Genomic DNA, 27,326 nt, shown 5'->3' on the forward strand with positions numbered 1-27,326 from the left:
GGGGGGAGGGGGGAGAAACTTGAAATGTTACGATGCAATGCACGGTGTTTCTGGAAAGTCCTGCCATAGTCTGTCTTGCCTGCTGTTTGAGAAGACCTAACTTAAACATACGTTAAGAGGCTTAAATATCTAAAGGTCCGAAAGAACTATCAGAACAGGGAGATCTTTAGATTGCATGCAAACTTGTTGTATAAGAAAATACCTAGGCACTAGCGTCCCTGCAGAGAGCACACCCTGTAATGCCCAGTACTGAGCAAGCACATGTACTAGTGTAGCTGAAAGAAAAACACTTCAACCATCAAGCATAAAGACTGACGTCTCCACTATGGAGGAGCTGATTCTTGAATAACCTGTCAGGAGCTAACTCCTCAGGGAACAGTTCTGTGGTGCATCTTTTAACAGCCCAAATACTTTCCTCCTTGTAATCAAAATTTCTTCATGGTTAGAGGAAGTGTTAAGAATTAGGGGACACCGAAGAGATGGAGGATCAGGGTGTGCTTCTAGAATTTAGATGAAGTTGTAGGTACTCATTTAATCAGCTTGTCACTAGATAAGCAGGCAGTCTTTTCCCTATAAATAACTTTTGCTGTTTCTCCAAGAGGCTGGAAGCTCTGCGCTGTATCAAGTCCCTGCTGTGTTCCTGTGTTTCCTTACCAACAAATGCTTCTGGTTTGATTTCTTTAACTACTGTTGCTCAGTTCAGCAGCAAACCCTCAGGAAACATGGCAGAGCTGTTCAGAGAATGAAATTATTCCGTGTAATACCTATTTGAGGACAAACAAGCAGATATTCAATCAGTGGAAATCCCTGATTCACTGCCCTCTTTCATGAAGGTGGCATCTCAGGCATTTGCTTCCACCACCTTCCTCGCTGCTTTTGTTCTGAGAGTGAGCACATAGAGATAGCATTTAAAAAAATTTAAAAAAGCTGGATGAATTGAGTGGAAGTAAGTTTTAAGGCTTTTCAGGGTTGGAATTGTGAGAGTTCTGTTTTATTAACCTACAGCAATTGCTGCTAGTGATGAAGGGTAAAATACATATCTATTAAAGTCAATCCTGCCACTTCCTTCAATACATTAGTCTAATGAAAGCATTCTGCTTGAGGGGAAGTGCCTGCTTTGTTTAATGTTATGAAATTGCTCAGTGTCCTGCTACTTGGATAGCTCCAAGTTCTACCTTACTGCCTGGGCAGCTAAATCTATGCTCATTATTGCAGGAGACAAGAGAGGAAAGAATTCATCAATATCATGAAGAACCAAACACCCCTCCAGTTCTGGTGAGTAGTAGTTCCCAGTTAGGAAGCTCATGGCTGTAGCATGGTAGACATTTTAAATGCATTCTTGCTAGCTTTCAGTGTGGGTTCCCCTGCTTGACAAGCCTTACAGAACTCGCATGGAAGGCCAGTTATATTCTTGCTAAGAGCTTCAACCTTGGATTTTGCTCACTTGCAGAAAATCGTTTAGAACAAATGAAATGCATTCTGCCCATTAGATGCTTGGAGTCCTGTTACCAAACACTGTATTTCAGGCAGCTCTGATCTTTCCAGTCACTGGCCACCAGTCGTATGTTGTATGCTGGGGGTGGTGTGCATGCAGATGGTAAGATACCTCCCCTTAATCTTTTCGCAGGTGGTATTAACTTTACATTTTGTTTTAATCTCTGTAGGTTTCTGAATTTGCTCATTCAGTAGTATATTCGTAATTACAGTATGTCTATCTGGGGAAGTGGGACCTTGGGTGTCCTGTGCCTGTGCTTGAGCTTGGAGTATGAAGTTTGTGCTCTAACAAACCCAGCTGGCTGTTGCTTGGCCCAAACCGGAGCTAAGAATGGTGATAGTGGAAGTAATTGTGGAAAAAACACATTTTCCTTTTCTCCTTAATGGTTTCTCCTTCTTTAAAAGGGAAAAATAAAATAAACAAGAACACCAGCTTCTAAAACAAGATAGCTCACCTAATTTGATCTTTGCATCTTTGTTCGAAATAGGTGAGCGAGAAAGTCTTGTTTGTAGTCATGGCGAGCTGCACTGACTGGCCTGCTTGTGACAAGCATTCTAGCCTTTCAGATAGCTGGAAAATAATGTTAAATGTTTCCACCTACATTAGGGCTTGCGGGAAGGTGCGATGCTGCTAGTGGAAGGAGACAAAGCCACTTTGCAAGGAGTGACAGGAGCACGTCTGTTTTTGAGGTAAATGCTTCATTTGAATGGCTATCCTCCTTCAGATAGAAAGGAAGGGAGACTTCTGTTAGACCCCTGACACATGCTGCCTGTCCCCCACGTCAGAAGTTATTTAATCACTTGCTTCCATTTCTCTTTGGGGAAAACATGAGTATTGCTTTACGCTCCAAAGGAGCGGGCAATATGACAGCACTCTAAAGGATGTCTAACTTACCCAGTTAAGTGCTATGGCATTATATCTGTTGATGCTTGTGTTTCTGAACTGTAGTTACCGTTCACAGAAAGAGCCCCAGTAGTCAGTCAGTTCTGTTATTGAAGGCCAGGGGAATGCCAGTTTGGCCCTAATGCATTGAACTCTAGAACAAGGATGTCTTTAGTCATATGAACATTACTAAGAAATCTAATATATATGTCCCGTGGTGCAGGTAAGGCAGGGAGTCAAAACTCTGCTTGTTATGAATAAGGATGTCTTGTTCTATACCTAGTAACAGATGGAAGCACAGTAGTCCTAGCTCCTGTTAAAGCTCACAGCATGGTTTGTCTTGTTTACAGGGGTAAGAAACCAACTGAACATGAGCCTGGAACAGATTTCAGTTTCCTCCTGATTGACAGTAATCTCCAGAATCTGTAGCCTTGCATATTCTACAACAAAAGTCACTATATGGGAAGACAATGAGGAGGAAGGAAAGAGATGCTTCTAGTCCCAGGGTGGGTGGAGAACCTTATCTTTATAAATAAAGATAAATATGCGTTAGTGGGCTCTTTTCCCCACCCTAATTCACGTCTCGGACATCTCTCCTTCCCTGCAAAAAGACAATTTTTATTGCAATACTTGGGTAATCATAGCTATTCATAGTCTGAAAGGGTCTGTACATTCATGTTATCCACTTTGATTCCTTCCCCACCAAAAAAAAGTTACTTTAACACAATTAAGACAGGACACTGAGTCAGCTGTTCCTGCTACCTAGCTTAACCTGCTAAATGGAAGAATTGTTTTAGTGTACTCCCACACTATTAGTTTAATTTTTGCGCTAGTAATAAAGGGAGAAGTTATGCATTCAATTACTTTTATTTGCTTCAGACTCATGTTAAATATATACAATGCTAATTATGTACAAAAGTGTGCACGTTAAAAATTGTCAGGTTACAAACTTGCAAATCCTAGAAAAGTGCAAAATTTTAAAACATCTTCCACCGTGCTGTACAGAAAAAAATCCACCATTAGCCAATATACACACTCTTAAGACATACTGATCAAAACAAACTAAGACATACAGTATACTCTTAAAGCACCCAGAAGGGAAAAAGATATTGCACAGAAGACTGACAGCAAGTTCATTACAGTGCCTGAAGGCTCATTTTTGAAAGTAGGTATTCCCAACACTCCTCAGACCTAACATTTAAGTCTTAAAAAAGGCATTTTTTGGCATTTAAAAATCCATTTGTAATCACACAATTGCACAATCTGTAAGAATTATCAGAAGATATGGTTAACTCTTGCTGTAAGGCCTTTGTTTCCACTCCCTCATTAGCTTCAGTAAAAGTTCATCAAGCAAACGGAGTAGCATCACAGCTTCCATCCAAACACTGACGAAAGGGAGGTAAGTCTTACAAGCAGCATTTCTCTAATCTTATATTAAGCTGCTCCTGCATAGTGAAGGGTTGAATCAGAACACATTATCACAAGTTTTCCTTGAATTTTTTTTTCCCTCATGGCTTTAAGCAACAGCTCACAGCTACGTATGACTAAAGCAGTACTGTCAGGTGCAAGACTAAAGTTTATTTTAAAAAGTTACTTCAAGGCAAAAAATATGGCTCCCTCCAGAAGAAAATACTGACTAGATAGGAAGCTAAATAAACAAGTGGCCTCTAAGTTCAGTTAGATCTATGGCTGGATGTTTTATATTTCAATCTCAAACCACCTTAGCAGCTTTAAACCATAATCTATACTGACAATCATGCTTCTGGGACAGAAGACATGTTACGAAATTGTGTCTGTGCCGAGTATAATCACAGACCTAAGCTCTGGAAATACTTGCCAAATTTCCCAAGTCCAGTAGATGAAAACAAAGAACACACAACTAGAGGAACTCTCCTGAAGAAAAGAAGTGAAACACCTATTTTATCTGGGCCATTTGGGTAAATGGTAACTAAAAAAAGACACACTGGTTTTCTTACACAGATGCACAGCAAAAAGGTGAATTAAAACCGAACAAAGGGTACCTATGATTAAACACTACAAGCAGTTCCTCGTGTATGGAGTGTTCAAGACTGCAGTAAGATGAATAGCACTCGACTCAAACTGCAGAGCATGCTGTGCTGCCACTCAGAGGCATTTCTGCATTCAGGCATCTGATGACTATAATAGTGAAGAAGGGGACAATAGTATTTTACCAATTTTTTTTTTTTTTTTTTTTTTTAAACTGCAGTAGCTTTTCAGAAACCCCTTGCTTCCTTTAAAAGTATGTGCTAACAAGGGCAATTAGTAATAACAAGGAGAATTTGGCTCCTTGGGATGGAAGGAAAGACATCTTCCAAACACTTCAGTTGAGTCTAACATTGGTATACAATGAACCACAGGCATATGACTGCACAAAAACTGTTACTCTCCCCAAAAGGAGACTACTAACAAGTATCATGTTTACAGCTGAAACCAACATAGCTTTTAAACCAAAAAGCATGAAAAGCCCATTCTAAAAAGCACTGAAGCACATGCTTGAATTTCCACCCAATTAAATATAACCCTATGTAGTGCTTTCATCTAACAGTATTTATTAGATCAGGCCTTAGGTTCACATTAGGATATGCATTTATATGCGTGTGGGTTTGTTTTTTTTTTAATTCTTTGAAAGGAAAAAAAAAAATATTCACAGCACCTAGCCTCAGCATCTAACCTAGCCAGCAAGGTGCCTTTAACAGTGGAAGAGAGGAGTGCCTTCAGGGGACAATACAGAGCAAGTGCCTACACAGACTCTCAATGTAGGAGTGGAAGGAGGCTGACACCTCCTCTACTCCCCTCCCTAGCTCTAAAGCTCCCTACCATACCATAATCCATATATAGATACACATTTTCAACTAAATACACATACACGGTAAAAGCTTTGTGAAGCATTTGGTTGCTGTACACGTATTTTCTAATGATTTTTTTTAATTGAGATTGGGAAAGACTTGCAGAGGGAACAGGGAGAAGGGAGACATGGTCTAGGGAAGTGAGGTATACAGCTCCCATTGACTAAGGCAAGAGTTAAAAGACCTGCCTAATAATTGTGCATTACAAATAAAAATAAATTTATCATTCCTGCAGGACTATCTTAAAGCAGACTGATGTAGGACTGTTACCACTCCCATACAGAATCTTTACAGTGCAGAAACTTAGTTCTTTGCGCTTCATTTAAAGGACACAGAAATACAACTTCAAAGAGGGTCCTTATAAAGCAGCCAATTGACTAGACTATTTAAAGCCTGTAAAGACTTTGATAAACCTGTTTTGTGATAATATTCATAATCTAAGGTATACCAGGGGAAAAAAGCTTGTTTATATCAATGTTGCAGATTAGCAAAACAACTGTAATATGTGTGTGGGGATGTTACCTTTTTTTTTTTCCCTTTTTAAATCAAACCGTCTTCCTGAAACCTAATTTCCACAATGTGTATTAACCATCAGGAGAAGTGCAGTTAGTTTAAGATTGGGATTATTATTTTGTGCTGGTGTTGGTAAGGTATATGGATGATAGAAGACATGGTTTCTAGATATCCTATGAGCAAGTATTAGACAACAAGTATGTTGATACAGAATAATTTACGTAAGTCAGATGCTAACTTGAACAGCAAACATTTCACTTTCTGAATGCTCGTATAGTACAAAAACTGCACAGACTAGGTAAGATTCTTCACTACAGACAAAAAGACAACTAAGAATACTATCAAGAATTATAAGTAAATTGATAAAGAGAAATTTAACAAACGTTTTACTTGAAATAAAGGAGAGATGTCTTCTAAATATCATCCTTTGGTATGCAAGTTCAAAACTGTGCTAGGGAGAAGTTACTCAATATTGCTAACTACTTGATCTCACTTATATACAGGTATGAAAAGAGAGTCAGTTTTCAGTTTTTTAGATATATGTATTTACACTCCTATTTACTTACTCAGCTTCAAAGGTAAGTATATGTTAAACTTTGATAAACATCATTAGGGTTGTACCAAAAATTAAATGTAAGAAGAAAACACCAAGATGATCTTGACAAATGTAGTGTTATGAACCAACTGTCGCTTAAGACTTGTTTATTCCGAATTCCTAATCAGAATTCTCTCATCTCACAGCTTTACTTTTTACACTTAAATAAATCTTCGTTCAAAAACAAAGGAGAATCTTATTTCACCAATACTACATGAAAAACAAAATGTGATGCTAAGCTTTATTGACTTGAGGAAATCAAAGAATTATGAAAGTCAGTTCACTAATTCACAGTGCACTGCATAACAGACTGCAATTCAACCAATCTAAACAGCTGATCAGAAAAATTATTTTCTAAAGAGACTTATACAAATAAGTTAAAACCGAAAGAAACAACATACCAGCTAATGCTCACACTTACCACCTGTATCTTTTATTTAAAGCTGGTTTTAGATAAAGGCAAAGTGCAGACCTTCAAACCTATGCGGGTCTTTCCAGAGGGCCTCTGGCAAGAACGCTAAGCGTGTGATGGTATATACCCTCCCATCCTCAAGGACCAGATAAAAGATCAAAAGGCAACGGTTGCCATTCTGCGTAGAGCATGAAGCAGCTCAGAGCTCACCTGTCCCCCTCCTCATTTTGCTGCTGCTGCTTTGTGCAGAGCACAAACTAGCCTCAAGTTTGAGAGCCCAAGAACTGTCTACATTTAAACCTGTCCCAGATATTTGTGAGGATCACCTAATGCTTGCGATGCACTGAAATGATGGTATTCAAATGTCAAAGCGCTTCACCATAAACTCTTTCATCCCCAATTATTGCAACTACATTATATTTTACTTAAACTGACACAGTGTATTCAGTATTCTTTAATATTAAACTACTAAAAACATTAATTCAACTGTTGTATAAACATACCTAATCCACAGTAGGACATTTTCAAACCCTTATGCAAACCCCTCTGTGCAACTGACAAGAAGAAAACTATGCTCTCACCAAACACTACAAAAGACCTAGCTCCTCAATTTTTCCACTTGATTCTGCCCGAAACATAATTTCCTGCCCCCTTCCCCTGCAAGTAAACACTTAACCTCATATATGCATTTAAACAGAACATATATGCATACTTACAAAAAACATCAACTCAATGCCCCAAATGAGTTCTTTTTTTCCAACTTCCCATAACACAGAAAAATCACACATTCTGAGCTGAAATTCTTCTAAACTACTCTCAAAAGCGCTCCCCTGAAATCCTTTCTTCATGAAATCATAATGGACAAACATACTTCACATTCTCCTATACACACTTAATACTTCCAGAGTATCCTTAGTATTCTTACTGGATAGGTAATTGATTAAAAATAGTATTTTTCACTTCTCTATAGCTTATTTGAAAATACGGGATGTGTTTTCTTCACATACATGGAGTCTGAAAAAACCACACCGCTCTACTCTTGGAAATTTAATGCTTTCTTGGCAAGTGACTCAGGAAAATAATTCTTATTTTCTCCTAACTTTCCAGACGATCCAGTCTGTCACAGTGATTAGTTAGAATACTGCAGCTATGCATAGACCCACTTGTTCACTAGTCTGATTTATTATTTCATTTACAAAAGTTAAGAAAAAGCAACGCAACTTTCTTTACACAGCACGCGAATCAGTCATTAAGAGGGATTTTTTTTTTCCAGTAAAGAAATTGAGGAGGAGAAAACAGTTTTAATGAGACTAACAGAACTTGTAAAGATGATCCTTTTGCGGGGTAAGGAGGTATTACTAGTTCTACAAAGTTAATAAATATTGTGCTAAAAGTTAATGAAATGAGATTATACATTATGGAGTTCCTCAGGTAGGTCAACAGCTCCCCAGCCACAGGGAATATCTGATAACATTTATAGGAGATACAACACACATTCATTTCCATAAATAAATAAAAATAACAAGAAAAGTGATGGTAGAGGGAAGAAAGGGGTAGCCAAAAGGGAACATACTAGCTAACAATCACTTATAGCTCTGCCGCATATCTATACTCCCCTTACCCCATGGTATTTTGTCCTTTTAATAGACATACATACATGTATATACATATATATACACACGCACAAACATACACACATATATACACATGCACACATACCTTTGCACGCTGATCCAAAAATTCATATTTTTCCCTCAGCACCAGGCTTCTCCAACAGTATGGGGTTTATCATTTAAATCGTTAACATTATAAAAATGTCAGAAAGATAGGAAAACACACACCCTTCTGTCACCATCACCTATCCCTAAACCAAAAAAATTCAGTAATGGCTTCTCCAAAATACAGCATACAATCCATAACTATTTCGTTGGATATAGCGCACATAAGGATCTGGTATTTTCTTTTCCCAGGTCTTAAACACATCTTGAAAATTGATACGTTATCTGTTTCCCTGCTTGTTTTTACAGAAAAAAAAAATATGGCTAACTGGTTTGGTGAACACCAAGCCAAGAAACAAACAGGTGCTATTTAATTAAATTGTGCTGCAATGTTGTTTAAATGATTTTGCAGTGGAAATTTATCTTTGGTTTGTAGGAGTTGCCTTATTAATGAAGCAGATTGATCTTTGACCAATATAGATACTGAGTCTTCCTTTGTATTTCTTCAAGACATTAAATATATTATGGGATTTCTTGGTGTGTGTCTTAGTCTACTTAACAATATAAATAATTTTCAGCAGCAAGTATTTCCTACCTCCTTCAGCTCCTTCACCACCTTCAACTCCTTTGAAGTTATTCATGCCTGTACTTTAAACAATTTCTGATAATCAAGTAGTGCAACACAGATGTTCCTTGCAGAACAGCCTAAAACTGAAACTACACAAAAGAAGATAGCAATAGCCATTTACAGGAACAAATTGCAATAAATTGTTCATTGGCCTAAAAACCATATAGAAAAGGTCATTACTATCAGCTATCCCAATTTTGAATCTGACCATTATAACTGCCAGATTTTAATTTACTGCTGGGGAATTACAATGCTGTCAAAGCAAAGCCAAATACCTTCTTTGTGATCAAGGAGCATCTGGCCATACACAGCTTTAAATCAAATGCTACTTATCTTAAATTCAATTAGCAAGCTTGGGTTTGGAGGTTTGGGGGGGTTTTGGGTTTTTCTTTTTTGTTTTTTTGGGGTTTTTTTTCCCATCTCTTTTCTTTTTTCCTGAAGCACAGTTTTAGCAGCTAGTTAGAGAGGGATTCTGCTGTGACCAAGTCAACACAGTTAAGGAAAAATATGCAAGCAAGCTAACTTGCATGAGTACATATGCTTATTACTATACCTCTACCATAGGTTCATCTTCAACAGACTTAAGAATCAAGCCCCTGAAAGTTGAGCTATACAATTAAAGTGACCAAAAGATTAAATATGTTTCTGGAATCCATGAGAGAAGGTAGAAGCAGCAATCACTTGGAATCTTGAGTGTTATATTCAGTCTCTCCTGATGAAATCTGGCTGAGCCGTTTGCTTGATCCCCACAGCTTTCGGGAAAGCTGACCTGAGCGCATCTGTTTAAAAGTAATTCAGAGAAACAAAAGGAGGGGGAAGGGATAAGGTGGATAAATTAAAAAGGAATTCAGACACTGATTCTGGTGAAATGCAGACACTACAATGTACCGCATAAACAAAACTACACCAACAAAAATTATTTTAAAACAAACCAAAAGTTACACATAAGGGATGGTTCTTGGGACTGACAAAAAACAACAGACAAAACACTAATCACAGTCTTCTCTGATTTTGAACAGTTAAAGGGATATTGCCAAGTAATGCATATTTAATACTTAACCTATTTCAAACGGCTTAGAAACAGTGTTTAGATTGCTATTTTGATAGGAAGGAAAAAAAGAGGTGAGTGTCAAAAAAAAATGAACCAAATTAGAAGAAAGGACATTTTATTTTAGATATTGCAAACAGAAATTGCTAGAAGTGAAAAGGAAAAGATAACCAAAATGCAGAGCAGTGATGGCAGAATGAAGGAAAGAGAGAAAGGTTATCTCCTGGTGTCAAATTTATACAGTCTTCCAAAGTTCCTGGGTGAAGTGCTCAGAGTAAAATTTAAACCAGAAATAATTCATACTGAATATTCCATAAGTAAAGACAGATAACAAGCAACCAGAGGCCATATTAAATCCAGCATCTGGTAGGTCTGCAATCTGACAACACTTTGGAAGAAACTGTTTTAATTTACTCCTTAAGTACAAGGCTTATGATTGGCCAGTAGTGATCAGCCTAGCAGCTGATTAGTTTATGAAATCCCTTGCAGTTTAATAAACAAGATGCACACCTTAACCGCACAAGTTTGAGAACAGTTCTCAGCAGTTAGTACTACAAATTAAGCATGCTTAAGAACTGTATCATCACAGCAGCAGTGTTCTAGAAAAGGCACAGTGCTGACAGGGATTAACACTAACGGGTGATAATACCCCAGACTTCTGCAACATCCCAAACAGCTACGTAATTGTTAAAAATACAAAAACATTTATAATACTTCACTTCATACTGGATACTGTCAATGCAGAAACACTAAAGGCCAATCTTAATACCAAGCAGCATTTCACTTTACACACAATAAAGGTCGGTCTCTCCCTTTATCCTAAGGATCAGTATCACCACCAAAAGCCAGGACTACAACACTGTCTTCTGTATAAGGATAAAATTCTAGTAATGAATATATTCCTTCCAAACTACAAATAAATCAATCAACAAATAAATACCCCACATACATATGCTTTTGAAATATATTGATTGATGCCATTATAGAAAACTAGAAAATCTGGGACAATGTTGTTCCTTATACGTTTGTGGGTTTTGGTTTTTTTTTTTTTTAAAATCTCTTTACATGGATATTAAGCTTGCAGATCATCTGAATTATAAACAGAAAATATTGGAAAAAAACCCGTCATTGGAAAGCCTCTACATTCATAAAAGGAATCCAGTCTTTGAAACAACACTTTCTCCATAGTTAGAAAAATAGATGTGATTAAGAACTGAAAAAAAGAAAACAAGCCTTCAGTCTAATGAGATACATAATTTTCAGCCTACAAAAGATCTTTCCTATGGAACAGGAAGCTTAGAAGTGACAGTGACTTTAAAACTGCTGTTACAAACATATGTTTAACCACATCATAAGCAGCTCTTGGACAGCTTTTTCCTGCTGTAGAATTGACAAACTGGAAGTGGAAACCTCCCTTCCCCATCCGCTGCAAGCAAGATCAGACTAACATTGTGTGAAGCCTGTTTCAAATATTAAACTGTGTATTTCCTAGCTAAAACATTTTAAAATACTGGCAAATAAAGTCACTTTGTTTTCACAATTAAAATATAAAATTAAATTAAGACACACTTTTCTGCCATGTACTAAAGGTCATGCAGAAGTGATAATCACACTTTCAGATAAACACACTACAGCACAGCGGAGATTGGGTTATAAAGAGAAGCAGGTTTAAGCTAACTCGAGTAAGTTGAAAGTCATGACAAGAAGTACCTAAAGCAAAATCTATGTTTTGCACAAGAAAAATTGGGCATAGCTATTTGGCAGATGGATGCTCTGTATTTGATATTGCATATGCAGTACCAACAAGTTTATATTCACCGTATGGAGCAGAGAGCATATTGGGAACCTACACAAGTGCTTCTCTGTGCATTGCAATTAGAGACTCTTAACAGAAAGTAGTAGTATTTTTTTTTCCCCAATGTCAGTCAATGCATATTAAAAGATATCTGACAGAAACCATAAAAAAATAAAGTAGCTTGCTCTCTTTCATTTCCAATTTTCTTCTGGAAAATTATTTCATCAAGAAGTGGCTGACAACACTATCACGTTCAGAAAAGGTTAGCTACTATGACTTTGCTTATTCAGATGTGAGTGATAAAGTCTGGGAGTTAGTCCAGCTGAGCTTCCCATCTCCAATCCCTATATACCTTTGATTCTTAATGAGAAATTTCAGTAGAGCAGTCTCAAAAGTTATTTCTTTCCCACTGAAAACTGAAACTTGCTCTTAAATTTACCCTGCCATAGAGGAGACCTCTTGCTCAACTGGAAAGCAGAAATAAGTGAACTTCCCACTGTTCGGTAGAAAAAGTTCTTGATGGTGGGTTTTACCTCTGCTGGCTTGCCAACACCAACGATAATCAACTTGCCGTCCTCCAAGCCAACAAGGATGTGGCTATACTCTTTCGTGACAGAAATGCAGTGAATTGGCAGTCGCATGGCTAAGGGGGAGATGCTGAGACTCAGGCTGAAATGAACAAAAACCACATAGAGAAAGCACATCATCTATTTGTTTGCACATACTGCAAAGAATCACACTGCAGTTGAAATTGCTGTCTACAGGATGCACTATAAAACACAGTTTCTCAAGGATCCAGTTTGCAATTTCAACTATTGTAAACTCCTAAGGAACGATCTAATTGTACCCCAGAATAGAGGTCCAATAACAAGAAAAGGCATGGCTGGGTAAGTCAGTAAATTAAGACAAATCACAGCTTGCAGATGTCAGACACAGCTCTTCCTAAATTCTGTCAGTTCTAGGTGTAGAATTGGGATAAATGCCTAGGAAGAAAGGGGTCTGGTGCAACATCTCATTTTTCTTTTCTCCCTATCTTAGTTCCCCCCAAAAGAGTTTTTTCAGGGACACAGAAAAAGAGCAATGGCTACCACCTACAGCACCAAGCAAAGTCCATGTTACACAGCCATTTCTCAATAAGCCTTTATATTTGCACGTCAATTATAAACTACTGATGGTGGTACATTACCTGTAGAGATCCCGTATGGAAAGAAATCCCTGTAAGCTGCCCATCACGATATACTCGCCAGTCACACACATATCTGACACTTCCTCCTTCAGAGTCTCAGAACCCAGATATTTTCCATTGACAGAATAGAGATGTAATGCATTCTTATCCTGAATAGATCAAAAATAAATCCGTCACAGAGGACTGACTGGATTAAGAGTGTATTATTTGTATCTTTAGCTCACTAACAGGAGCTAACTTGGGCAATAACCCACAGATAATATTACTGACAACAGTTTCCTTGTTGAATGATAGAAGAGTACCTAGCCTATACGCAATATGCATGTATACCAGGTCCTGTATGGAAATTTTTGAAGTTACTCCCGTTACCTCTTGATGTAACATGGTAACGTCTTACCTATCCATCTAATCAATTCCAAGTTTTCTGGAAACATCCAAGGATTTAATGGATAGGTCCCTATTTTATAAGCGTTTTTGTCAAGGAAGAAGAAAGGAAGAGAGCACTCTTATCTTCAGCCCTGCTGCCACGCTCCCTCTCCCCCACCCCAAATTGAAAAGCAGAAGGAAATAGGTATATTTCCACAGAGCTAGATCTAGAAGCATTTTCTGGACAAGGCGATGAATTCTTGATGGATTAAAGATGCAGCTAACGCAACTATTTTAAGTTCTTCCAGCCTGACAGTACCTTGGTCTCTTCTCTCCCCATCTTCCAGCTAGCGTGCCTACATCCAATAAATTTGTCTTCCAAGAAATCTCCCATGCTCATAGAAATCGTAACAGCTCTACCCTTATTAAAGCAACTACACAGCTACTCAATAGACAGAATAAGCTACACTGTGAACCTTATAGCTATCTCTCCAATCTAAAACTAAGAAACATCAGTGTAGTCACTGGGCATCTTGCACCCAGAACCTACTGCTCCCCTTATAAGCCTCTGTTTCTGTGCACAGTGGAACTTGCTTCTCCTAGTTTTCCATTTCAAAGCGGCTCTCCCAGGAAGATTCATTAGCATGTGCTTGGGCATCTTCCTTGCAGGTGTTTGGAGATTTTCAGGACACTTACAGGAGCACAGTATGTCAGTGATACATCTTTTAATCAAATTTCACTCAAATTGGCTAGCAAAATAAAAAATATAAGGAAACAGACATAGCATGCTCAAAAAGCCTCATTACTTTAGAAAATAAGGATAAAGTTTAGTACATTTATGATTAAAGTCTTCAGCGAAAGAAACAGAGGCATTCCATGAACCTAAGTACCTTAAGAGTAGTCTTTCCTTCTATGCTGGTGTGGACAACTATATGGCCTTCCCAGGACACAGCCAGATTGGGAATAGTCAGCAGGAGAGAACTCTCACAAGGTGGTCGCAAAGTCCTCACGTACTGACCTTTCCGAATAGTGTGGACAATAACAGTCCCATCCTGCAGTGACCAAATTTAGGTAAGTTGTTACTCAGCAGGTAAGTTACCGCAACACACAGAAAGAGTATTTAAATACAGAGGGAATATTTTGAAAGCACTTAAATTCTTAACTGGAGACCAAGACTCCTGAGCATTAGGAACTCTACACAAAGAAGCCTTCCCCTCAAGGCCATGTACTATAGGCATATGAAAAAACAAATGCAAACAGGGCAAGAGAGGAAGGAGAGGCAGCAAATCGGCCATTTCATAGGTCACATTTATGAGTAGGCATTATGTGCAGTACAAAGTCAGAGTTCAGAAGCCTGCCAGTGTAGTACAGTAAGGTAGAGCATGAGTAAGCTGCACAGAACATTCAAGGTTAAGGAAGCAGGGAAGAAACTGTCACAGAATGGTTTCTATGAGAAGATTAAGCTCTCCAAATAAGTCCACACATGTTAAAGCTCATCTGTGCAGAATAACACAACATGGTGGCTGAGGTCTATGCTGTGCAGAGCAGTTTGAGACAGCCTGATTTAAGCAGGCAGCAAGGGAGATGGAACATATCTTCTTGATGCACAAGACTGAAGAAAAAAAATCGTGAAATAGTCACATTTTTTGTATTATTCTTAATCAACTTCAAACTCTATGGTGTGAGTAGAGAAGCGGCAAAGAAGGGAAAAGTATGACAACGCTTACCCTGGATCCTGACACTGCCATATCCAGTTCAGTGCTGATGCCAACACTCGAAACTTCGTCAGTATGCCCATAAAGGATCTGTAATGGCTTAGGTGCCAGGCCTACAGGCACTCCTCCCTGAGAGTAACAAAAAGTGCAATGACACATTCTCTTGCAGCTGAAGGACAAACAAAAAATAAATTTCTGGTATCTTCAGTATCAGTTGTGAGAGATGTATATTTGACATAGGCCAAAACCAAAGGCATAACTCACCCATTCCAATTTCAATTTATTGCCTTTTATGTCAGCAGCCCTATTTACTGAAATCACAAGAATGAACGAACATAGTTACTATGTGGATGTGAAAGACAGAGTTACTTAGCTGACTTGTTTCTATCTCTTCAGATGTCCAGGTGTGCAAGGACCACAGTAAGCAGTCCTAATAGGAGTTGTTCACCCACCCATCCACCCACTTTTTCTTCACCTGTGTATCTGCGCTTGTTCAGTTCTTACAGTTTACACTAGAATTAAGCACTATCTTCACAGTCAAGCTTAAAGAAACTGAAAGCTATTTTGCTTAAAATTACAGCAAATCTGTCCCATTTTCTAAGGAAAAGTGAGGAAATAATCCTTCTCAGTGACTACCAGAAGTATGATATGCAAAGGAAACCTTGCAATAATGCTCATTAAAAAGTCATTTTCCCACATGACTGCAGGGTGTCAAAATTATTTAGTACTTTTGTTCCAGTGAGTGTACTGTCAGCATATACAGACTTATTCTCAAACCAGTTCTAAGGCAAGACCTGTGCTTAGAGAGAAGGTACAGTAAATAGTTCTGCAGAGGACTCTTTATTCTCATTTCTGTGGTAGAAATTTGACTGCCAACCAAGCCCTGAAAGCCTGAAGCATGCAGAAATGCAGAACAAGTGTCAAAATACAGAGCTGGGAAAGAAGTTGACAATGCAGAGCAGACAAGTAGAACGGAAGTGACAGTATGCAGTCCATTGCTGCCACTTTGTAAAGACCAAGATAAAACTCTCACAAGAAGAATTTACAATACATACATCATCATTTATACATCCATTAAATAAAAAATACATTAAAAATCTTAAGAAAAAGCAATTCTAAACAAAGATAATCTCCAGAGGATGACTTATTTAACTGACACTGAAAAGATAAATAAACTAAAAAATTTCCAACATCTATCCTTGCTTGAGACAAAAAAAAAACCACCACACACCATACTGTTGTGAGCACTAAGGTCTCACCTTTTTGACCACGCACTATTGGTACAAAGTACTTCTTGAAAGAATTATAAATACTACCACCATAAAGGCAGCTTCCACAAAAACACATGTAGTTATGCACCACTGTACTGGTTTCATGCGCTGACTTTAGTTCAATAAGAACAGGGTGACCTGACCAAATGTACTGTCCATAACATGACAGCTGCCCCCTGCAGTTAATCCTACTCGTATATCTGTAACGCAGCAATGAGAAATGAACATTTAAAATGCATAACAATGGAAATGGCCTCACGTTTTGAGTGTAAGTATGCACACGCATCACACAGCTGCTTTCATTGTGTGAAAGCACAAGACCAATATTAAAGGATTCTAAAATGCTAGCATAAATCCAGGTAACAGACTAGCGTTGTTTTTCCTAACTCCTAGTATAGTCATCAGTACTTCCCACAGAGGAAACGCAATTCTAAAATGCAACTACTGGAGCGAACAGCAGCCTAGAAACGTAAAAATGCTCAACTACAAACATTGTTCTGACTAATTTCAGTAGTCTCAAGAAGTGTCTCTCTTCTTCCATTCTTCCAGCTGTACAATAGGGGATATTTGTCTACCCTGAAAATAATCTATGAAATCTTTAAGAGTGCCTCTAAAATACCATACTTCAGCTATATAATAACTAATGTGTATAGTGAATATTTCAAACATAGAAGACAACGGGAGTAGCAAAATTACCAAGCTAATCAACTTTAGTGGACTACCTTCCCTGCAAACCTGAAAGAAAGGAAATCAATAAACCATCACAGCAAAACAGAGAAGCACAAAGAACATTCAGAAACTGCTTCTCAAGAGTATGCCTAAATAACCTACCTGCTGAACTATTTGCCATATCATACAGGTAGTATCTCTGGAGCCTGAAATTAAATGAATTCCACAGTAGTCTATTGCCACGCAGGTCACAATATCTAGATAAAGGAAAGAAAACAGGAAGTTATCACATAGATATTTAAGACTAATTTCCCACAGAGTGACAACGTGCACGCAATATGTCAACAATGCATCCTGATTTGCAGTCAGCATGAAATGTTCCACTGTGAAAAGGGCTGAACTAAAACCAGCAGTCAAGCCTTATTTTGAAATTACATTAAACCATCACTACAACAACTAAAAAACCATGCTCAAGTATTTACGTATAATCATGATTCAAGTATTTTGTTCGTTCTTACGCTGCCATTCCTTTATAACTGCTATGCTTGTCTGCTCAAGTGCACTGGCTATAATTCTTTCCCAGAAGACCAAACATCAAGGTACAATACATAAAACCTTTCATTTCACAATATAAAGAGCTACTAACCCATGTGCCTGATGTGCTGTCCAATCAGTTTGCCTTTTGTAAGAGATGTCACTCTGATGCTATTGTCCCAGTGTCCTCCACTAAAGAGCAGTTTTGCATCATGGGATACTGCAAACAACTTAGAGGTGATCTCCAGCCCCGGTGCAAAAGGACCACTCATGTTGCGTTGTGTTCTGTAGGCAAATGATGAGCAGTTAAGAGTAACCTTAGTTCGAATCAATGTATTTTGCGCTTCCTATATCCTTAAAAATTAATAAGAAATTCCATGTATAGAAGAGGCTATATATAGAAAATTTAAAAAAAAGTTAAATTCTGGCCCCCTGATATCCATGGCAAAACTCTCACTGCCATCAGCAAGTGGAAGCAAGATTTCACCTTAGATCTTTTCTGTCTTTTATACAATTTGATTCTATATGGATAACTCATGTCCCTACTAAGTATTGTAACATTAAAGAAAAAAGGAATCTTCTAAAAACAAAAGAAACAAAACCACCACATATACCTGCACTATAGCATAAGAAAGTATGAAGACTGCCCATCTCAGATTCCAAGATTAGTTTTTACGACTGATAATTAGAAAAAAAATTAGAAGTAGCTCTAAGAATGAAGAACCTTGAAATGCCACTTACACAACTCTTTACCAGAACAGTATTACAGATTAGAGGTAATATTATTGAACATCAGAAGATGCATTCTTAGGTGAAAACTCAGACAATGAAAACAGTACGATCCACTGATTGTTGAACAATTACTGTATTTTATTACTGTAGATGCATTCATCTGCACCTCTCCTCATCATTTGCTTACTTGGGATTTGTCACTGTGGTATCTCTGATGAATGTAAAATAGTTGGAGATATTTTTATCATAGGGTAGCCAACCATGAGTTCCAATAATGCAGTTCAGACTTGCCGTTACCTAAAAATTTTGATAGAAAAATCAGTGAAACCCAGAGGCATATTTTCTGCTTGCCTTTGATGGTAATGGAGCTTGCATAAAATCCAGCATAGGCTTCTTGAGAATTTACCACAAAGAAAAAAAGCACACACACTCCTCCCCCCACAAATATTTAAAAAAACCCAAACAGCTCAGATGAGTTAATCCACATGTGGTATTATCAAGTTAGAATAGTGTATGTTCTAGACAGGTCAGAGAAGTTGAAGAGGAGGGGCAGGGTGGGGAGGAGACAAAAACCAAAAAGCCAAGCCAACCAACCCCTCTCAAACATTTCATTACAAATTCAGTCATTTAGTTTAAACCTCTTCTTTGAAATAGTAATAATTAATAGTTAACATATTAACACAGGAAGTTTTAAAAAAATTGTACTACAGTTCTATTTCTGAGAAAGTAAGAAAGGAATCTAAATATTCAAGGTTATTTTCATCAGATATTTAGAGAAAACACAATGAGAATTTTAGATGTGTCCAAATTCCAAATTACATATGCACATACCACATTAAGCCAGGACAGTAAGTTTGACCTACAAAATAGGAATATTGGAAAAGAATATTCTTTCCTGCAAAACACAGGTATTACTGCACAGGGGCCAGTACGCAGACCATACATACAGATGTAAATACACAAACACTTTCCTCCTATCATCATTTGGCCATCTGCCATAGTACCAGCACCTGTATTAGTGCAAAAGTTAATTTTACAAACAGTGCAGGCCTTTGGAGTGTGTATATGCCACATACGGTATAGTTCCATTTATATGCGTTGGAAAGTAACGACAAACATAACGATGCCATTAATTACTCAATCCTGTCATTTTAAAGCTGGGCTGCATTGCATTAGGAAATTGATTGCTACCATAGAAGTGGATCAAGTGGGCAACTTACAATACACCTCACTACAACTTACACTCATGTCTCATCAGCTCTTAAATAACATTCAACAAATCAGCCTGGCTTCTCTTCAGAAGGCAAATATTTAACTTATAGCTGACATTCATTATAGATTAAAGGAACACATTTGAACAGGAACAGTTAAGAAGTGTTTCTCTACAAGCTGTATGAAAAAAATACACCTATTTGACTGTCTGCAGTCTAAGAATAGTATTGACACATGCAACTCACCAAGATCTCTGGGCTTCCCTGAGAAATAAAGGAACGTGACTGATTTCTGGGGACAACAGCTTTGACAATGGGCACACCGTCACTGATTCCCTAAGAGAAAGGACATGGTTTTGGTCTTATTATATCCAAGAGCTAAAGGACAAATCTAGAACCTGTAAAGAGTAAGACCCAAGGCCTCTGGAATCAATGTCAGACCTCTACAGTTCTCTAAGGCACTGGTACACACATATTCAGTTCACACAGGTATGCTTTGTCGCGAACACCAGAAATGAAACCCTGGCTCTGTCCTGAATCAGTGAGTTTAGCTACCAAGTTCAGTGAGTCCTCAGATACCACCAGCGATGTTCTTAGCTTTCTTTGTGTGGTGGCTAACTTAATACTCAAACACCACCACACAAGTGGCCAGCAGATACAACTTTATGGGATTCAACCTAAGCTAACTAAAAAGACAGAGCTCATTTTATATACATTGCATTTTAAAATATTTTCTTTAAATAGGAAGCAAGTTTATTTTCATCTAGGTTGTGACCTTTTGTTTCAAGTACATCAGAAGTTTCAGATTAGACTTTAAACAATTTCAAGTAACACATCTACCTCTATGAAGAATGACTTCAGTTCAGTGAGGTGCTGGAAGAGATTCAGAGTAGAGGTATCACTTTTAGTTAGTCTTTGCACCACCTCTTCTGCTGACAGCCTTTGCGGATGGGGCTCCTAGGAGACGATATTCAAAGGAATATCAAATTAGACAAATTTGTCATTTTGTTCAAGTCAAAGATACTTGGAATCTTATTGGCAATTTCCATTCTTAAAGTAAATCAATTTCTTTTGAAAACGATATGCTAAATTTCCATCAAAGTGACCTTTACAAATGTAATGTGGCAAAGACTTAACATTCCTAAAATTATAAACCATTATCTTCTCATTTTGTCAGAAGTCCTTTGTAAATCCAACTTTGTAAGTTGGATTTAACCACAAAGGTCTAATTGAGAGGCAACAAAGAGCATTACCTTTAACAGCTGACAGGGAGTTTGCCCAAAATTGTTTATCATCCCTTCTAAAGCTTTCCTTTCTTTCTCATCTGTTAAAGCATCCAAATCCACAGCTCCTGGATCGCAACCAGAACGATGAAGGGTAGAAAAAAGAAAAAACATAATCCAAACAACTTATTGAGAACCGATATGGTCAACAAATGTTGCAAAACAAATTAATTGCAGTATTATCACCCTTTACCCCAGAAAAGCTCTGCTCTGCACGTGGAATTTTAAGTGTATCTGTAAGTGCAAGAATTGCAGGGTTTTGTCTTATCAAATGAATTTAATATACTTCATGCATGCAGTAAGTTGCACACAAAAGCCATCCAAAATTCACCTTTGGAATTAACAGACTAACATTTGTCTTCAATATCTGTTGTTTTTAAAGCAACTTGCTTTGACGCTTAAACCACAAGAAACCTCTTCCCACAAATGCTTTTAAACAAGCAAATGAGAAACTAAAAAAAAAACCCAAGCACTGTTAGAAACAAAATACAAGCAACTGGAACAGCCCTCCTTTAAAAAAAACTTTATTAACATTTCAGGTTCACAACTTCTGATCAAAGCATCAAATAGTCTGGTTATTTGATGATAAATTATAAGTTATGCTGCCATATTTCATCTATAATTCTGTTGCCTTACTATATGCTACTGTATGGCATGCTCACAAATCAAGTGTTTTCTGTCTAATACTGAAAACCCACAAGTCTGATGACAATGACAAGAGAGCATACTGCTTTGTACCTTCATAAGTACAATAATAGAACACATTGAGTGCCTCCACTGCAGCTGGTCCCCTCTGCTTGTAGCCAAAAATCAAATCTATCCATTCATGAAGATGAGCAGAAACATACTCAGATTCCTAGAAAGAAAAAAATGCTCTTGTAAGAGTAAGAGAAGTACTGCTCCCTTCTTGAAGTATTTACTATTTTCTGTGAAAGAGATTTAATTCCTAAACTATCCACAAACTAGGTATATACCAATGTATAGAGCAGAACCATAAGAATATTCGTGTGTGTTAAGGGCAGTAACTGCCAGGTAAGAGGGAAAATTAATACAGTGAAGCAGCACATCTAGAATATTGAAATGCAACTGTGCAAGGGAAGGTAAGCTGCTAGTTCCCTAGTACCATACAGAATAATCTTTAAAAAGCAAGAGAAGCCTTATTACCTAAAACCACCTAATTCTGCATTTTATTTCCTAGAGCAGCAAACTCCCAAATGATTATTATCTTCAGGCTCTTTCCTTTTTTCTTTTGAGCATTTTATCAGCACGCACAGTGCTTTTAACTGAAAGTTCTAATGGTACTTGGAATGTCAGATACAACCACAACTCTAGTTTGAATGTAGTCCCAGTATTTTACACTTAAGCCACAGGGACAATGTGTGGGTGTACTTTCTTTATCAAATATCATCTTACCAGAGCCTTCCTGTGTTTATAGATGAAGTCTTCTGGGGAGTGGGCCCATTTGGGGAGAACAACATCATTTACCACCTCTTTGGATATTTGAAGCTGACCTAAGTTAAAACCTAGTGAATAATGTGGAGAATTTTAAGAGTTACGATAAGATATTTCAAATATCTTGGTTTCTTAATAAAGATTAAAAAGCATTCTTTTCTCAATGCAAGGGAAGGATATTGAAAAATTCTTAATGTAAATCTCCAATAACCCTACCACTGACATAGGAGGCTAAGTCCTGCACTAAATGTTTAAAATGTTAAATGATACAGGATAACAATTGTCCAAAGCACCTAAATGATTTCGAAGCTGAAGTCCCAACCTTAAAAGTAGCATTAATCATTTACACACCTATCTGTAAACATATCTGCATTTGCTTTGTTTTACCAGGATTAAGAGTCAAAAATATTTCAATGAGGTTATTCCTAAGAATGAAGCTACTTACAGGTTTAAATGGTTGTAGAATCAAGGCTTTCAAGAAGTCTTAAATCCCACCAGCTTTCATTAGAACAACTCTAAATACTTAAATGACTTTTGAAAGTGTGACTTTTGAAAGTGTGTCTCTTTTGCAAGAGATGAAATTGGTGTTTCCAATTTTTGTAACTTAGAAGTCTAGTAGATTGTAGCTAGCAGACTAAAATAGCAGCAGCACAAACATACAAATCCATTTTTAAATTGTCTAACAGGTAGAGAAACAATTCCCTATGCAATAAATGTGAATTAAAAAGTGGCTAGGAGTCTCATATCAGAATGCAGGATGCTGTCTTTTCAATCAGCATTATGTGAGTAAAACAGCTTTTTTTTTTTCCCTTCTTCTGATGGGTACTGAAACCTTACATGGCTCTAGAATCAGGTGACTTAACATTGCATTGGAAGGTAACAGTAACAAGCAGAAAATATGCTGGTTGCCCAGAACAAATAAAAGACCTCACATGCTTGAAGATGTCCAAACTCTATCACCCAATGAACCCAGTAAAAAGAATACTAATTAATCTGCATTAACTTTTGCTAACTATTTAATCAAGATTAATTATTGCTAACTTTTTCAAATATCCAAACGAGCATCTCTGATATTTTACATCAGGTAAACAACACTAGTTTTAGCAATCCTTAAGCCCCCAGTCTGAATTTTAAACAACGTTTAGGCTGCTGCTTAACACAACTGGTGTCTTCATTAAACAGTCTGAAGCTAGCATGATGATTAAAATAATTTCTACAAGCACACTATAAAGCTTAAAAAAGAAGTGGTCCACAGCATTCACAAATGGTTGTAACAATTCTGTTCTGAAGAATGCAAGAACAGTTTTCTGTGAGAATATTCTGAGCAGTCAGTTTACCATTTTGATTCTCCAGGAACTCTGGGAAGTAGAAGAACTCTGGGATAAGTTCCTTGACATCATTGGGGTTGTCCATGAGAGCCTGCCAGGTAGCAGGAATAGAGTGGAACTGCCTGTCAGCGCAGTCAAATCTGTGGATCAGAAAACTCAGGTTAGACTTTGATCATTCCCTCAGTAAATGATAAAGAAGAAAAATAAAGGTGCTGCTTATTTGCTCACAGCATACCTGCCACTTTGAAGTTGGATATGAAGTGTTGTGAAAGGTTCTACCCGAATGAGATAATGCATGACACCCGCAGCATTTGAGTAATGTGTCCCATAGTGAAATTTGTCAATTATTCCAAGAGGATCCTCGAAATTCTCATATCTAAAAAAATAAATCTTTATAATTACAACTGAGCACTACAGTAGTTAAGCACTATGTGGCTTATACTTATTGGAGGCAAGGATTCAAAAGAAGCAATCACAGCAGAGAAAAATACATTGAGTTCTATTAAACATGAGGAAATCCTGACTTACAAAGTCCCTAAGCAAAAGACTGCTGAAAGATAGAAATGTACCCTGGCTGAAGCCTTTGCATGCCTGTTCTTATACTCTTCCCTGGGCATCTGCTATCACCTGTCAGAAACTGGGCAAGACAGGCCTGATTTAGCATGACTTTATACAACAAAAAAAACCCCACATCACTAAGCTGAATATTTATTACTGAAGGGACTTGTGACAGTTTCCTGCAAGATTTAAAAAAAAAAAACCAAAAAAAGAGTGTGTGTGTGTGTGACTGTGTCAGGATGCAGAAAAGAGATTTAACACTCATGTCCATTTCCTTTTCTACTAGCAAACTCACTCTACAGTACTATGCCATCATCTGGCTGATATATTCCTCAGTGCCACAAGGCTAGTAAGAGAAATTACAGATAAACATACTGCTAGAGAACCAATTTCATTACAGTCAGGGATAGAGCCTAATCGTTCAGAGAAAATTCTCCATGTTCCAAGTTTTCAGAAGAAAGCTGGTTTTGGAAGCAGCCTGGCAAGTGCCATCTGGTATGATAGCACACTCACTCCCCACACTAGCAAAAAAGGAAGGATCGCTACACTGATGTGTGGGTGTAAGTACTTGCCATTCCTACCTACAGAGGAGCTGCTGTAAGTCACTGAGTTATATTTTATTTCAAAAATAATAATCTATGCTTGAAAAAAAGGGCAGGAAGCACAGATTTAGGATCAATGCTACCTCTCAGCACAGGCAGCTCAACTCATCAGTATGATTTCACATTCCTTATCTTGAAGCAGACATGGGACACCGTACGTCTCTTAAAGCTGCTGGGCCATTAAATTAAGTGTTTCTACAGCCTTTCAGTTTTTCATCTCCACATGAGAAACAATTGAAAATTTACAACAGTAAGTTTTGTCATTTCAGTGCCATATAAACTAATCTGAATGCAGCAGGAACAACAAATCAACAACCTTTGCAAATGCATCTGTGACGTTATAAAACTAGCTTTTAAAAATTTCACTGTCACCACTTCATTTTTAAAATGTGTTATTAGCCTGGAGGCTCAGAAAAGAGAGAGAAATATAGCTGAGCAATCAAATACATACTTCTCTTTCACAGCCTTAGCATTCTTTTCATTTACCACCCCTATGGGTTTGGACAGATCCCTAAAGACTGCAGGATTATTCAGGTCCAGTTCTTCTGAAGTATAATCTCGTAAAATCCAGGGGAACTAAGAAAAGAGTCAAAGATCAAACTGAGATTAAAAATCCATCTTTCAAAACAGAAAAAACACATACCTTTTGCAAAAATTTAAAAATTATTTTAATTACCACAGGATATTGAGCAAGGTCATTGTAAGTTCGTCCTGCCATTGTGTTCAGCTGAATAAGGTAGTCAAAGTTGGATATTTCTCTATTCACCCATTTCTGAAGGACAAAAAAAGAGACAATGGAAGTCACTATATCAAAGATACCACTATTGCAAATTACATGTCTTGCCAGTATTTATCTGCCAGAGGATAGTAGTGGCACAAGACTTTAAGAATGGTATGAAAGTCCAAATTTAATTTCTCCTAATAAAGTTTATTTTCCCTTTGAGTCAATGACTGTGCTACCTATATTTCATTGAAATCATGCCCCTGATTGATGCCAGTACTGTTTTAAATACAGGGCAGCAGACAACTAGCAGCCTCAGAATAAAAAAAGAAGAAAAACAGAAATGAAAGAAACAAAAAGAAGGCAGGTAAACAGGTACTGAGAAAAAGGGGAACAGAACTCTCAAATCCATTAGAGTTCTAAGGTCCAAACTTATTTATAAATTGTTCTCCCATTGGTTAATGGTACAGGAATTTTTAAACTAACATTGCCCTTGCGCCTTTGCTCCACTATTGTATTTTAAACCAAAGAACAGAGCTGGTTCAGAAGGGCTCAATATCTGTCTGTAGTGCGATGGAGACATTTCATTACGGATCATATTTTCTCTACTTAAATATACAACATGGTAGCTTTTATCATTAGGGAAACAAAGAAAAAACAAAGTATTTCCAGTATTTTAAAAGTCATTTGTAAAGCTTCCTCCCTCAGAGAAAACAATAATTGTGGCATAAAGAGATGGAAGATAAAAATACATTTACTACATTTAATAAATTTATCCATGTTTAGCGTAATACAGACATTTTGACATTTTCCTTTTATACCAATATTACTAATTCCCTTAATACCGTATTTCCTGCTTAATCTTCACGTGGGTTTTGTTGAAAGCCCCATCATGAAAAGGTAGCAGGGAAAGTTATTCACACATGCAGTGAAAGAAGTTCCAAAAGGTGCACTCAAGATCATGGAATAAAAACAGAAGCAAGTCTGCTACATGTTTTCCATTCTTATTGGAACACTTGTCATAATCACATCAGCAGAGCCTGGCTCTATCCATTTACCTCACTGACTGTAAAAACAAAACACAGGAATTCTAAAAATATGCATGTGAAAGTTCAGGGACCAGACTGAGGGTACAGCAGTTGGCAGTTGCCAACTAAACACTGGGGCAAAAAAAAGTAAAATCAGTAGTCCAGGACCTTCCAGGACTCCTTCAAGCAGCAGAGGAATGCTCTAGACCATTTATGCTGAAGTCTCGTACCTGCATCAAACCTGAAGCTTTAAAAAGTTCCTGCAGAGATCTGGTCCCAGAAATATTTGGAGAACGCAGTGACAATATTCGACTATATACTTTGTTTCGTACCTGTTAGAAAACAGCATTAATAAAAAAAATTATTCTGGAGATTGAAGCTGACAAGTAAACAACTTCTCTGCTAATTAAAATGTGAAATAAATGGAACACAGTTACACTTTTAAACACTTCTATCTCTTGCTGCATAAAACGTTTGGACATGGATGGACGTGACATCCTTCAGTTACAACATATGTTGCCTTTATATCTTATGAAGTGATTTTTTTTGTGTGTGTGTGTGTAGATGCTACACAGGAAATCATTATTCCCACAGAATTTTTCTAGGAAATACTGCTGCTGTTCAAATAAAATTACACCAATGTTTTCCCTACAAAACTATTGCAAAGATTTATTTACTAAAAAAAAAAAACAAAACAACAAAAAACCCAAAACAAAA

General features: G+C 37.4%; 2 protein-coding genes across 2 annotated transcripts in view; one reads left to right on the forward strand and one right to left on the reverse strand.

The window, feature by feature from the left end:
• LOC103907450 (alpha-aspartyl dipeptidase) overlaps positions 1-3,233 on the forward strand; it is an 8,484-nt gene extending 5,251 nt beyond the window's left edge. Inside the window, exons 6-8 of the mRNA XM_019474678.1 lie at positions 1,216-1,275; positions 2,102-2,184; positions 2,728-3,233. Of these exons, the coding sequence (XP_019330223.1) occupies positions 1,216-1,275; positions 2,102-2,184; positions 2,728-2,806 (222 nt within the window). The 3' untranslated portion in view covers positions 2,807-3,233. The remainder of the gene's footprint in view (positions 1-1,215; positions 1,276-2,101; positions 2,185-2,727) is intronic.
• Positions 3,234-4,599: 1,366 nt separating this feature from the next.
• Positions 4,600-27,326, reverse strand: part of NBEAL1 (neurobeachin like 1) — a 93,850-nt gene continuing 71,123 nt past the window's right edge. Inside the window, exons 37-54 of the mRNA XM_009289491.2 lie at positions 26,840-26,941; positions 25,537-25,632; positions 25,312-25,436; positions 23,936-24,076; positions 23,710-23,840; positions 22,334-22,443; positions 21,659-21,776; positions 20,891-20,988; positions 20,478-20,594; positions 19,884-19,973; positions 18,614-18,723; positions 17,807-17,979; positions 17,323-17,417; positions 15,233-15,349; positions 14,396-14,557; positions 13,140-13,288; positions 12,487-12,622; positions 4,600-9,889 (exon numbers count right to left, since the gene is read on the reverse strand). Coding sequence (XP_009287766.1) covers positions 9,788-9,889; positions 12,487-12,622; positions 13,140-13,288; positions 14,396-14,557; positions 15,233-15,349; positions 17,323-17,417; positions 17,807-17,979; positions 18,614-18,723; positions 19,884-19,973; positions 20,478-20,594; positions 20,891-20,988; positions 21,659-21,776; positions 22,334-22,443; positions 23,710-23,840; positions 23,936-24,076; positions 25,312-25,436; positions 25,537-25,632; positions 26,840-26,941 — 2,172 coding nt within the window. The 3' untranslated portion in view covers positions 4,600-9,787. The remainder of the gene's footprint in view (positions 9,890-12,486; positions 12,623-13,139; positions 13,289-14,395; positions 14,558-15,232; positions 15,350-17,322; positions 17,418-17,806; positions 17,980-18,613; positions 18,724-19,883; positions 19,974-20,477; positions 20,595-20,890; positions 20,989-21,658; positions 21,777-22,333; positions 22,444-23,709; positions 23,841-23,935; positions 24,077-25,311; positions 25,437-25,536; positions 25,633-26,839; positions 26,942-27,326) is intronic.

This window comes from Aptenodytes forsteri, unplaced genomic scaffold (genome assembly GCF_000699145.1).
Source record: "Aptenodytes forsteri isolate BGI_AS27 unplaced genomic scaffold, ASM69914v1 Scaffold442, whole genome shotgun sequence".
Lineage (NCBI taxonomy): Eukaryota > Metazoa > Chordata > Aves > Sphenisciformes > Spheniscidae > Aptenodytes > Aptenodytes forsteri.